At 39.3% G+C, this 13,871-nt stretch overlaps 1 protein-coding gene across 1 annotated transcript in view; it reads right to left on the bottom strand.

Moving 5' to 3' along the window:
* LOC133378966 (vomeronasal type-2 receptor 26-like) overlaps positions 1–12,079 on the bottom strand; it is a 32,422-nt gene extending 20,343 nt beyond the window's left edge. Inside the window, exons 1-2 of the mRNA XM_061613578.1 lie at positions 11,894–12,079; positions 11,668–11,794 (exon numbers count right to left, since the gene is read on the bottom strand). Coding sequence (XP_061469562.1) covers positions 11,668–11,794; positions 11,894–12,079 — 313 coding nt within the window. The remainder of the gene's footprint in view (positions 1–11,667; positions 11,795–11,893) is intronic.
* Between the last annotated feature and the right edge of the window lie 1,792 nt (positions 12,080–13,871).

Genomic DNA, 13,871 nt, shown 5'->3' with positions numbered 1-13,871 from the left:
TGCAAGTAGTGCCCCCCCAAGTGTGGAGGCTTGGACAAAGGTTGTGTTATGGAAAACCCAAGTCTGTGTGAAAGTACATATTTGGGAATGCCATCAGTGTAATCCTAAACACACTTAATAAATAATATCGAACTTGCATGTCACAAAATATATTACGGTCATGTCCATAAGCACCAGGAGGGTAGTCACCCAGGGGATCTTAGTCCCTCTGCTGTTTTGGAAGCAGGGTCCCTATGTCTCCAAGCATCCTACAGTCAGCATGAAAAGGGAGTGTGTTAGTCACTGAGAAGAGTCTTCTAATAGGCTTCCTTGCCTTTCCTGCTGATTGGAGACAATCAGAGTGAAAGGAGGTGAGTCAGCCACTGAGAAGACTCTTCTCAATTGCTAACGCTCTCCACTTACATGCTGATTGGCTCCTAGAGAGGTTTGTTGTTGTGAGAGAATGCATTAACAAAGATCTCATTCTTAATCCAGGAGTAAAAAAGGGTGTATGTGGCTGCAACTATCATGAAGGGACTCTGCACTTCTGAATTTTCTACTAAACAACTGATAAATACCTATGTAACTTTGTGTCTGGAGACTTATTATTAAGAATCACTTTCCATAACTGTAAGGAGGTATGTCCACACGCATGCATCCCAGGCACCTAAATGAGGGGTGAGAGCAGCATAGGGACATAAGCAGATGTCTTACACCAGGGGTTCCCAAACTTTTCTTCATAGAATCATAGAGTTGGAAGGGGCCTTTTAGGCCATCGAGTCCAACCCCCTGCTCACAGCAGGAAATCCACAGCTACAGCATCTCCCGCAGATAGCTGTCCAGCCTCTGCTTGAAGACCTCCAGCGAAGGGGATCCCACCACCTCCCTAGGCAGTCGGTTCCATCGGTTCCATAGACCACTTGAAAATTGCTGAGGGTCTGAAAGTATCTGAAAATTTACTGTGGGCATATGCAAGATAATTAACTCCCATTAGTGATAAGAGCAAGAATTTGGGCTGTGCGTATGATATTGTAATTTAAAGGTGTAATTTTAATTTTGCTCGTTGTTTATGTCACTACTATTGCCATTACATTCAGTGATATACGGGAATTACGATTTACGAGTAACATTAGTACAAAAATATTACTAAGGATTCTGTATGGTCTGGGACGGGAGGAGTTCCATGGGGGTGACACCATGAGTTACCGCACCAGGTGACCCCAACCCTAGTGACGCCACTGGTACCTGCTCTGGATCTAGCTCTGTCAAATTGAAATCTGAAAAGAGGCTGTTCATCACTCTGTTCTAAGGTCCATAGAATCTATTACCCCCAAGGCCCTTTTCATACAAATATTGTTCTGCAGCCTCTGTCCTCCAGGTCCGCCATTTGTCTTCTAAGGGCCTGCTGTTCATTTGAAAAGCCATGGATTGTGACTTGGATTGATCCTTGGTTTCTTGAGCAGTCTGAGCTATCACTTTGACCTGACTTGTGACTTCACTTTGCAGCGGCTGTAGAGATCTCACCCAGTCCTCAGCCATAGCTGCTCCAAATTTAGCTAGGAATCAGCCATTATTTCTTCATTGGTTTTTCTGCTTTCAGCATCATCCTTGAGTAGCACAACTGGAGGCCAGCAGTAGCCTCAGAAGCAACGGCAGCAGCAGGAAACCTCACACTGGTGTGGTCCCTGCCTGTCCCAAGCCTCTCAGGCCAAGCTCTCAGCTGCAGCGGGGGCATTTCTGTCCCAGTTCTTCTTTCGGACTTGTTACAAGAAGTTACCTCATCCTGCCAGTGTTGTCTCCCAAATGGGTTCGTTGCCCGGTGCGCAGTACAGCCAAATGACCACACCCAGGTTGAAGGGTCAACAAGCTTTATTTCGTTCTGGCCAGAAGAGGTACAAGGCGATAATTCGCAAAACAAGCACACCCCTTATGGGGGGGGGTGCTACACTTTTATGCAATGCAAGCAAAAATTCATGACACATTCTAATTGGCCCCCTAATGCCATCCTGCCACCTTTCCATTGATCCTTCTTCTAACTTATGCATGCCCATCATTTCTTATGCACCCGGCACATCAATTTCTCCGCCCATATCTGCATTCCAAGCTAGCCATCACACAACAGCTTCCCAGCACGTATTCTTGCTGATCAGCTTCAGCAGGGCATGTAACTTCTCTGGGCCTTGTAACCTTTAGTTTCTCTTCTGCGAGTTTTTCTTAGAAACGCTGGCTCTTGAGTCATCTCCAGTGCTTCTTCAAAAGCATCCCATCCACTTAACAGGCTGGCATCAATTCCAGTTCTGTCTTTATCGGCTAGCGGCTGCTTTTTCGGATCCATCGTTTTCCAGCTGAAAAACATATCAAGATATTAATCAAGATATTTTAAAGGAAATACTGATATTTTAAAAATCAATATTGCCTTTTAAAATATTGATATTTAAAGGAAATATCGATAGATTATCAAAAAATTGGAGAGACAGATTTTTTTCAATGCCGTTTTCAAAATTAGCCCTCTTACCTCTGATAGTTTCTTTCAATCTGCTAGTTAACCACACAGGCATCCTCTTGGTCCCAATGGCCCCTTTCTTGATCTGCGGCATACATCCTAGCTGAGCTTCTAACATGGTGGTTTTAAACAACTCCCAAGCATTTGGGAGAGCTTTGACTGCCTTGATTTTCCCATTCAATTTTCTTTATAGCCACTAATTAGGGGGAACTTTCATCTTTTCAAGTCACATGTGATATATTAGACTTTGAGGGCAATGACCTGTTTACATATTTATTGAATTTGATCAACCCATCATCTCCCCAAACGGTTCAAAAGCCCCTCTGATCAGTTCCATGATCAACAGTTGAAGGGCATAGATAATCAGGGTATCTAGAAATTGTCACCTCTTTGTCATGGCAGAAACATGCCTGCACTGTGTCTATGTGAGGGTAGCTGAAGTCACCTATTACTACAGCATTCCTCTTTTGGATGCCTCCTTGATCTCATTCTCCATCTCAAGAACTCCTTGAGCATTTTGGTCAGGGAAGGATGGCCTGTCTCCAGTACTATTGGAGCCCAGTATCACCAACTCACATCGGTTCTGTGATGGAGCCTCCCTATGGAGGAATTCTAGTTCGTTGGACTGTATGTCCTCATCATATGACATTTTAAAGACAAAAGAGGAAATGTGTTTGAGAAGTGCGTGAGCAGAAAAAAAGATTGCAGTTTGCATGAAAGCACAAGAACGGGGATAAAAAACAAACTAATGGAACTTGCTAAATAGGAATGTAAGAGTTTTAATGCAGCTATGCAAAGATCCTCTGTGGCGCAGAGTGGTAAGCGGCGGTAACGCAGCCGAAGCTCTGCTCATGGCCGAAGTTCAATTCCAACGGTAGGAGGAAGTTGAATCTCCTGTAAGAGAAGTCGAGGTCCACTCAGCCTTCCATCCATCCGTGGTCAGTGAAATGAGTACCCGGCATATGCTAGGGGGTAAAGAAAGGCCGGGGAAGGAACTGGCAATCCCACCCCATATATATGGTCTGCCTAGTAAACATCGCAAGACGTCACCCAGAGAGTCGGAAACGACTCGCACTACAAGTGCGGGGACAGACTTCCCGGAAGTGAGTGCTCAGCTGGTGGCCGTCTCTGAGAGATCTCTGTCTCAGAGGAAGCTTTTTTCAGATTAAAAACCAGTCAAGAGGAAACTTTGACTGGCTTAAATGTTCTCCAAGGCAAAGGTGAACCGAACAGGTTATCCACAGGACTTCGTTGAGCTGTCGGCGGCTGGAATTGATCAGGAATTTCCTGAGATAAGAAGGCATACCAATCGGCTAAAGACGAAGTCAGGACTTCCAACAAGCTGTACTGAAAAAAAGCGAGACTTTTTTTTCTTCTTAAAAATGTTCTATAACCAGCGAGCCTCCTTCTGTCTAAATCTTATCATTTGGCTTAAATTACTACAGTAAAAGGGATTTGTTTACGAATCAGCAATTGAGAAACTTGGGTGAGTCATACTTTTTCTCATTTAAATAAAATTAAGGAAGAAAATGTAAACAGCTTATATTTTTTTTAATGACAAAAAGCTGGCCTGAATTTGGAATTATAAAGATTAAAACAGAGGAGAGGCAACTTGATTATTTGATGGAAATATATTTGGGACTATTTTTTTTCTTGGATTACTTCTTTTTGGGCGAATCTGCTGTTCGTGTATGTTACTAATTGCTTGGTGTTGTGAACCAGAATTGTTTTGCATTCCTGGACGTAGATAAGAACTGTGCTGGCCGGACTATAATAACAGGCCTGGAATATTAACTCTTTTGTTGGTGGAGGAAAAAAAAAGAAATAGACTGCCTCTAGGTTTGGGAACAGTGGTTAATATCAGAAATTAAAGGCTTTTTTTGAGAATGACAACCAGAAAAGCAGCTAAGGCTCAGGAGCGAAGAGGTTCAATTGATGCACAGGATGGGGCTGTATCCCCAGATATGTTTCAAAAAATAATGGAAGGGATTAGTGATCTAAAACAAGAAATGAAAATGGAATTGAAAGATATAAAAAATCATATTAAAATACAAGTGGATGAGATTAAAGGGACAATTGGGCAAATAATAGAGGATGTAAAAAATACTAAAGAAAAGGTACAAATCTTGGAGAATAGAACAGATATATTAAATCTGGAATTAGAAAAAAAATTGGATTACATGGCGGTGATGGAAATGCGAAATAAAGAACATTGTTTGAGATTCCGTGCAATTCCTGAGGAAACAGGTGAAGATATCAGAGATAAAATTGTTAATGCCTTAGTAAAATTTTTGGATTGGAATGAAGATCGGATGGAATTTGAAATAGATAAAGTTTATAGAATTAATTCCAGATATGCAACAATGAAAAAAATTCCAAGAGATGTGCTTGTTCACTTTATAAAAAAGAGGACCAGAGATATGGTATTACAACAACACTTCAACAATAGCTTTAAAATTGATGGCAAGGAAATACTGGTGATGAAGGAAATTCCTATTAGACTTTTACGTAAGAGAAAAGAATATGCTTTCTTTACAGAAAAACTTAAGCAATGCAAAATTCAATTTAGATGGGATGTTCCAGAAGGAGTGATTTTTACATTCAGACAACAGAAATATCGATTGAATACTGTTCAAAAAGCAAGGGATTTCTTGAGAAAAGCTTCAGAAGACATGGAAGAAGATAAACTCAAAGATATGGATATAATTCCTGGGAAACAAAGTCAACAGGAACATGCAGAGGAGGGAAAGGAAGATGATGGATTAAAGGGAGCATCAGGTACATTTTAAAATACACGATTAAAGATGGATTACAAATATCTTACTTGGAATATAAATGGAGCCAACACGGCGCAGAAGAGAAAGAAAGTGTTTCATTATTTGAAAAAATTAAAATTGGATATAATTTGTTTACAAGAAACTCATATTAAGAAGAAAGATTCCAAATATTTGATTTGTAAAAATTTGGGTGAAGAATTTATTTCGGCTGGATTAAAAAAAAATGGTGTTGTTCTTTACATTAACCCACAATTGCTTCCTAAATTGATATTACTGGATGATAGTGGTAGATTTGTGGGAGTTGAAATTACTTTACAGGGCATAAAAACTTTGACAGTGGGCATTTATGCCCCTAATGAAGATAAAACAAGGTTTTACACAGGACTTATGGAAAAATTGTCAGAGTTTTCATATGATCATTGGTGTGTCATGGGTGATTGGAATGGGGTAATCTCACCAAAAATTGATAGACTTTCTGGAAAAAAATATTAAAGAGACACAGGGTAAACTACCGAAGATTTGCTTTGAATTGATGGAAAATTTAGAATTGGTGGATACCTGGAGATATATAAATGATAACGCAAAGGAATTTACTTATTTTTCAGAAAGACATAAAACATTCTCGAGGATTGATATGATTTGGATGTCTAAAAACTTAGTGAAAGATATTTTTAAAATGGATATATTACCAAAAACTTTTTCGGACCACAATCCTGTAATATTAACTTTCACAAAAAAAACACTTGGATTTAGATGGAGATTAAATGAATCCTTATTACAGAATGATAAAGTAGTACAAGAATGTAAGAAGAAATTAAAACAGTTTTTTGAACATAATTTACATAAAGGAACAAATGAAAATATTGTCTGGGATACAAGTAAGGCATTTATGAGGGGATATTTTATTAAATGTAACTCTGAATTAAAAAAAAAGAAACAACAGAAAATGCAATTAATTTTGGAAGAAATAAAACAAAAAGAGGAAGAATTGAAAAAGAATCCAACTAAAGTTTCTATTGTAAATCAAATTAAAATGTTACAGAATCAAGTATCAATGCTGACAGTTAGAGAAATGGAAAGGAAACTAAATTTTGCTAAACAAAGGACTTTTGAATTTGCAAATAAACCAGGGAAATGGTTAGCATATAAATTAAGAAAAGAACGTCAAAAAAATCTTATTTTAAAGATACAAGAAGGAGATGAGATGCTGACAGATAATGTAAAAATCAAAAAGGTTTTTCATCAATATTATTCAACATTGTACAAGTGTCAGGAAATCCCATCTGAAAAAATAGAAGAGTATATATCTAAACAGAATTTGCCTAAAATTACAGACTTTCAGAGACAAGTTATTAATGGTCCTATCACGTCAAGAGAGATATCTGAAGCTATAAGCAAAATTAAATCAGGAAAGGCGCCAGGACCGGATGGGTTATCAGCAGTGTATTATAAATGTTTGGAGGAAGAACTCTTGTTACCTTTACAGTATACAATGAATTCTATTTTGCAAGAGGGGAAGATACTGGATAGTTGGAAAAATGCTAACATAACATTAATACCTAAAGAGGAGCAAGATTTAACTAAAACAAAAAATTATCGGCCGATATCTCTATTGAATAATGACTATAAAATTTTTACAATGATTTTGGCAGAAAGAATGAAAATAATATTGCAACAATTTATCCAGGAAGACCAATCGGGGTTTTTACCTAAAAGACAATTACGTGACAACATCAGGAATGTTTTGAATGTGTTGGAATATTTAGAACAACGAAATGATAAACAAGCAGCTTTGATTTTCTTAGATGCTGAGAAAGCGTTTGATAATTTGAATTGGAAATTTATGTTTCAGGTTTTGGAGCAAATGGATTTTGGAGACAATTTTATAAAATGGATTAGATCGATTTATACATCTCAGAAGGCTCAGATAATTGTTAATGGAGATTTAACGGATTCATGTGAAATACAAAAGGGTACAAGACAGGGATGTCCATTATCTCCCCTTCTATTTATTCTGGTTTTAGAAGTGCTGCTTAGAGATATAAGGCAAGATAAAAGGATTTTGGGACTAAAGATAAAAAAAGAAGAATATAAACTGAGAGCATTTGCTGATGATTTGATAATTGTATTAGAAAACCCTTTGGAAGGAATTAATGCATTGATGGACAAATTAAAAGAATTTGGACCGTTAGCAGGATTTAAGATCAACAATCAAAAAACAAAGATGTTGGTGAAAAAATTATCTTTAAGGGAACAGAAAGAGTTAATGGACAAGACAGATTTTACAATAGAGAAAAAGTTGAAATATTTAGGTATTATTATGACAAATAAAAATTCAAAGTTGTTTCATAATAATTATGAAAAATTATGGACAGAGATTAAGAAAGATCTGCTAAAATGGGATAAACTACAATTGTCATTAATGGGTAGAATATCTGTGATAAAAATGAATGTATTACCAAGAATGTTTCTGTTTCAAACAATACCTGTAATATCCTCTGACTTACCTTTTAAACAATGGCAAAAAGATATCTCTAAATTTGTATGGCAAGGAAAAAAACCAAGAGTTAAATTTAAAGTACTACAAGACGCCAAAGAAAGAGGCGGACTGGGATTACCAAATCTGAGACTTTATTTTGCTGCCTGTTGTTTAGTCTGGATAAAGGAATGGATTTTATTGAGGAATAAAAGACTATTGGATTTGGAGGGCCATAACTTGAAGTGGGGATGGCATGGATATCTATGGTATGACAAAGTAAAAGTAAATGTAGACTTTAATAATCACTTTATAAGACGTCCTCTGTTGAAAATATGGAATAGATATAAACCAAGGTTCTATTCGAAAATACCATTATGTGTCTCAAGTCAAGAAGCTTTTTACAGAAGAGAAATGGCTGGAAAAGAGAAATGGTTAACTTATCAAGAACTATTAGAAAATGTACATGGAGAATATATAATGAAAGAGAGAGAACAACTGATAAAGGAAGGATAAAGTTCTCAATGGTTTGCCTATTTACAATTGTTAGAAAGATATAAAATGGATAAGAAAATGTATGGGTTTGAAATAAGTAAATCTGATTTTGAAATAGGATTGTGTACAAATGATGAAAATATAATTGCGAAAATGTATAAACTCTTGCTGAAAATGGATATGGAAGAAGAACAAGTAAAAGAGTGTATGGTAAAGTGGGCAATAACATACAAATGGATCAATGGGAAAATATGTGGAAAAAAGGCTTGAGATTTACATTATGCTATAATCTTAAAGAAAATGTCTATAAAATGATGTATCGTTGGTACATGACTCCAGAAAAGTTGTCAAAAATGTATAGTAATGTTTCTAATGTTTGTTGGAAATGTAAACAACAAGAAGGATCATTTTATCATATGTGGTGGTTGTGTAAAAAGGCAAAATCATTTTGGGCACAGATAGGTAGGATGATGCAAAAAATTCTAAAGATAAATATTCAGTCAAAACCAGAATTTTTTTTATTGGGTTTTATGGATAAACAAATAGAAATAAAAATGGAAGAATAATATTATATATGATTACGGCAGCAAGATTATTATATGCACAAAAGTAGAAAATGGAATCAACACCAACAACGGAAGAATGGCTATTGAAATTAATGGACTTAGTAGAGATGGAAAAATTGACATGCTTACTTAGAGAAAAATCGACAGATACATTTCTTAAGGAATGGAAGCCTCTCTTAGACTTTTTGTTGAAAGATCAAAATAAAACGATGATATTGGGATTTGACGATTAATTAAGATAACCTATGGAGAAAAGTGATCCTGTATTAAGGGACAGGTTTGATATATATTATATACTTATAGCTGATCTGCGACAAATCGGAAGTCAACTATTTTTTTTCTTTTGTTGTATTGTTATGTTTTTGTTGTTTGACTTTGTTTTGTTTGTCTTTTGAAAAATTTGAATAATAAAAAAAATTATATAAGTGCGGGGACACTTTTACCTTCATGCAAAGAAAGAGAAAATGGGGTGAGGGAAAAACCATTTGTGACATGTGGTCACAAATCCAAAGAACGTGAAACAGATCTGAGAATGAGCAAAGCACACTTTTTCAGAAACCAGCTTTAGCATGTTCATCATGGGTTGAAGCCCAGTTCTGCTTCACAAATGCATGATCTCCACCCCCTTCTCTGAGAACTATGTGTGGAATATTTTATTTATTTATTTATCATTTGATTTATATCCCGCCCTTCCTCCCAGCAGGAGCCCAGGGCGCCAAACAAAAGGACTAAAAACACTTTAAACATCATAAAAACAAACTTTAAAATACATTAAAACAAAACATCTTTAAAAACATTATTTAAAACGCTTTCAAGACTTTTTTTTAAAAAAAGGTTAAAAACATTGGTTTACATGTTTTTTAAAAAACATATTGAAAAGCAACACAGAAGCAGACTGGGATAAGGTCTCAACTTAAAAGGCTTGTGGAAAGAGGAAGGTCTTCAATAGGCTCCCAAAAGATAACATTTAATATTTAATATTTAAGGGGAGGGAATTGCACAGGGTAGGTGCCATTATACAAAAGGTCCGTTTCCTATGTTGTACAGAACGGACTTCCTGATAAGATGGTATCTGCAGGAGGTCCTCACCTGCAGAGCACAGTGATCAACTGGGTATATAAGGGGTAAGACAATATTTCAGGTATCCTGGTCCCAAACTGTATAAAGCTTTGCATAGCAAAATTAGAACCTGGAACTTGGCCTGGGAGCAAATATGAGTTATAAACACTGGGAATCTCGCTGTGATAAAATGATGCATATAAATCTTGAACACCGAAGGACCTGTAATCATTCCAGGGTCACTAGACATTCCATCATTCATGACTACTTTCTTTCATAACTGAGTGCAAAAAGAGATCTGGTACATTTGCAGCATCTAAGGAGCTACATTGCAAAGAAAAGCACAAAGGTTTCATTACAGCTCTGCTGGACATTAGTAGTCAAAATATAAGATTATAGTTTAAGAATCAGATACCACCTTTCGTTTTTGTTGTTAAATGCTCCTTCATATTCAGGTCAGGTCTGAGTACAATAATATAGCATTTGGGGAGGAAGATGCAGCCCAGAAGGCCAGCGCTGGAGGCCAAGATAGAGAAGACCTGCACGGCTACCATGTATTTCCCCTTTGTGCTCAGGTAGGTGGGCACAAAGGAGATCCAAACACTGCAGAAGACCAGCATGCTGAAGGTGATCAGCTTGGCTTCATTGAAGGCCCCAGGCAGTTTCCTGGCTAGGAAAGCCACTGTGAAGCAAATAGCAGCCAGGAAGCCCATGTAGCCAAGGGCACCATAAAACATGGCAACCGACCCTTCATTGCATTGCAGGATGATGTGTCCAGGCTGGGAGTGCATGTCAGAGTCTGGGAATGGTGGAGAGACACCCAGCCAGATGGTGCAGATGACAACTTGGACACTGGAACAGGAAATGACAATGGAGTTGGACAAACCCTTCCCCAGCCATTTTCTCATTCTGTTCCCTGGTTTTGTGGCCAGGAAGGCCAGCACCACAGTGATGGTTTTGGCCAAGACAGAAGACACAGTGACTGAAAAGATGATGCTGAAGGCCATTTGTTGGAGAAGGTAGGTCACTTTCCTGGGCCGGCCGATGAACAGAAAGGGAGACAAAAAGCAAAGCAAGAGAGAGACAAGGAGGATGAATGATAGGTCCCGGTTGTTGGCTTTGACGATTGGAGTTTCTAGGTATTTAATGAAGATTCCTAACACAAGGCCTGTTATTAAACACGAGAAGAGGGCAAAGGAAGCCACGATGATCCCCAAAGATTCTTCATGGGAGAAGTAGGTGACATTCTTGGGGATACATTGATCTCGGTCTTTGTTGGGATGTTGATCCTCTGGACATATGGTGCAATGCTCTGCATCTGAGAAGGAAAATGACTTCAGTATCATTCACAACACCCTTTCATGCATACTTGTTTATGTCGTAATCAGAGCTTGGAAATGTTACCTTTTTGAACTATAACTCCCATCAGCCCCAGCCAGCATGGCCACTGGATTGGGCTGATGGGAGTTGGAGTTCAAAAAAGTAACTTTTCCAAGCTCTGGTCCTGATATGAGGATGAGTGAGCAGGACAAGGCAGTTTCTGATGGCACTGGAATGACATCACTGCTGTTTGCTGAACCTCCCAGGGGAGCCTAGTCACCAACAACCTCATTTTAGGTAGCGGGGCAATGGCAGAGAGCCTTCACTTATGAATGTTCCAGGAAGCCTCAAATATTTGTCCCATCCCCCTGCGGGCAGTTGCAGACTTTCCATAGCAGCATTGGGCTGACCACTGTGGGAACAAATGCCAGACTAGATAGAAGTTTGGCCTGTTCCAGCAGCCAGGCTGTTCTTTCCTCTGGAGTCACCCACCTTCCTGAGTGGAGATGGTCCCTTCCGCACACGGAGCACAAGCATAGCAGCAAACCGGCTGGCCTTCCTGAATCTCCTTGGCATATCCAGGGCGACAGCTTTCAGTGCACCTGGAACGAGGCACAGTCTAAAAAGAAAGATAAGGGGCATCAACAGCAATGCGTTACAAGCATTTGCATCCAGGGAATTCATGCCTAGAGTCTTAGGCAACATCTTATATTCCTACCTTGTTAAACTTCCTGGGCCACACAATGGCTTCTGGGCTAATGGTGAACTTGATGTCGGAGGATGTCCGTCCCTCAATGCTCCCAACTTTCACAATGCCATGAGATTTATTGGGAAATAGGACCCAGTTCATGATATCAAAGTCGCCTATCAGCTCTCCTTTCTCTTCAAAATACAATCCCCCCATGGAAGAATTTGAAGCACAAATTTGTCTTAAGAAAGTGTGAAACTAGAGTGACAGAGAGAAAGCCAGCATTTAGAAAACTTGATGATAGGGTTGCATAAAAATCCTGTCCTTTTGCACTCCACAGAGCACCACCACCACTCACACTGAGGGCACAATATAAACAAGGTGTGGGGCAACTCCGGCCCAGTGGCAAAAGGAGCATGCAACTCAAATGTGGAGATTTGAGACTTTGAGACTAGGAAAAATTAACAAAGGGCAGGGATTGGTTATCTCCAGGCCAACCCATATGGCCCTGAGGCCATTTTCACCCTTGTGACACCAGCAGTTGGGCAAGTGAAGAGGGTTTAGCAACTTGTACGCATATGCTACTTTGAAGAGGCTTTTCAAAGCGTTTAAGAGAGCTCCTGCACTCCTGTTTGCTCAAATGTGAGAGAGGGGGTGTGTGTCTTAAAGCCTTTCCAATGTCTCCCTGCATGTTCTTTTTAATTCTCCACGGTAGAAGACTTCAAGTGGGAGGGGGGAGAGATTTGGAAGAGGTTTTTCCAAGTTTCCCCCTCTTCAAGTCTGTCATCATGAAGACTTAAGAGGTGCTCAAGAGACTAGAATACTTTTGACGCGCACGCGCACACACACACACACACACACCCCTCTGAGTCCAAATGTAAATGTGGAGGGACACTGAGAGCAGTGAAACTGACCTCATTGGGAATTTATTCTGTGTAGTCTATGCAGCATGCTGGCACGGAGGTACATTAAACTTTAATGGGAGGGAATTTGCATTTCTCTGCTAAGGCAAATGTTAGGTTGCAGCATCCTTCTGGTAGAGAGACCCATACCCGCCCTGGCATGTGGACTTGGTTTCACATTCATATATGAATGTGATCTCTTTGACATGTAATCTTTCCCATGCTTGCAATGGATGGATGGATGTGTGGAAAATGATTTTAATTTTGTTATAAGTTGTTTGTTAGGATATTGAAAGAAATAGACGCCCACATCGCCCTGGGAGAAATTCCTTGAAGTAGCCCTTGTAGAGAATCCTGTAGCATCAGGGAAGATGTGTGACAAGGTTCATGTAGTAAAGATCAATGTTTAACTTACTTAGGCATTGTATTCCTGTGTTAAAGAATGGCGCCTATACCCCCACCAACGCCCTAACCTAAAGAAGGAAAACAACACCATATAAGGAAAATGGAAACTAGACAGGGGTCTTCCATGAGGGGAGAACGAAACCACACGTATGGGATTTCCTGTAAATGGGCTGATTTTGGGGAAATGGGCGTGTGCTTATGTTATACTTTCTATACGTAACCTTCCTGTAAATAAAAAGGCTGGCTGCGTCCAGCTGAGGCAGAATCAGTTTGGCTGCTTCTCCACTTGCAAGTGTACTAATAAACTTTGGCATATTTTTACCTATACTTGTTTCGTCGCCTCCAGGTTTATTGGAACCTTGTGATCTGGGAGCGGGCCTTAGCCTTTCAATATTCAAAATATTGAGGCGTTGTTATTAACAAATTGGCGAGCCAGCCAGGAGATATCTTTCACGACCCTCCGCATTCCAGGCATGGTCCACGGAAGGTCGGGAAGAGTGCTCCGGGCTGTTTGGGTCCACCCCAAGGCCGTGAGAGCGACTTGGAGCATTGAGGCATTGCCACGATATCTCCCTTTGCAATCGAAACAAGTCAGAAGTTCTGGTGTGGGATACAGAGAGGTGAGTCGCCTAAGGGCTGAAGAAATGGTGTGAGAGTGCGTGACTGGGAGTGAATGAGACGGGACATAGTCCTGAAGCAAG

The sequence above is a fragment of the Rhineura floridana genome, chromosome 3 (genome assembly GCF_030035675.1).
Source record: "Rhineura floridana isolate rRhiFlo1 chromosome 3, rRhiFlo1.hap2, whole genome shotgun sequence".
Taxonomy (NCBI): domain Eukaryota; kingdom Metazoa; phylum Chordata; class Lepidosauria; order Squamata; family Rhineuridae; genus Rhineura; species Rhineura floridana.
This window is presented reverse-complemented; position numbering and strand designations above follow the sequence as displayed.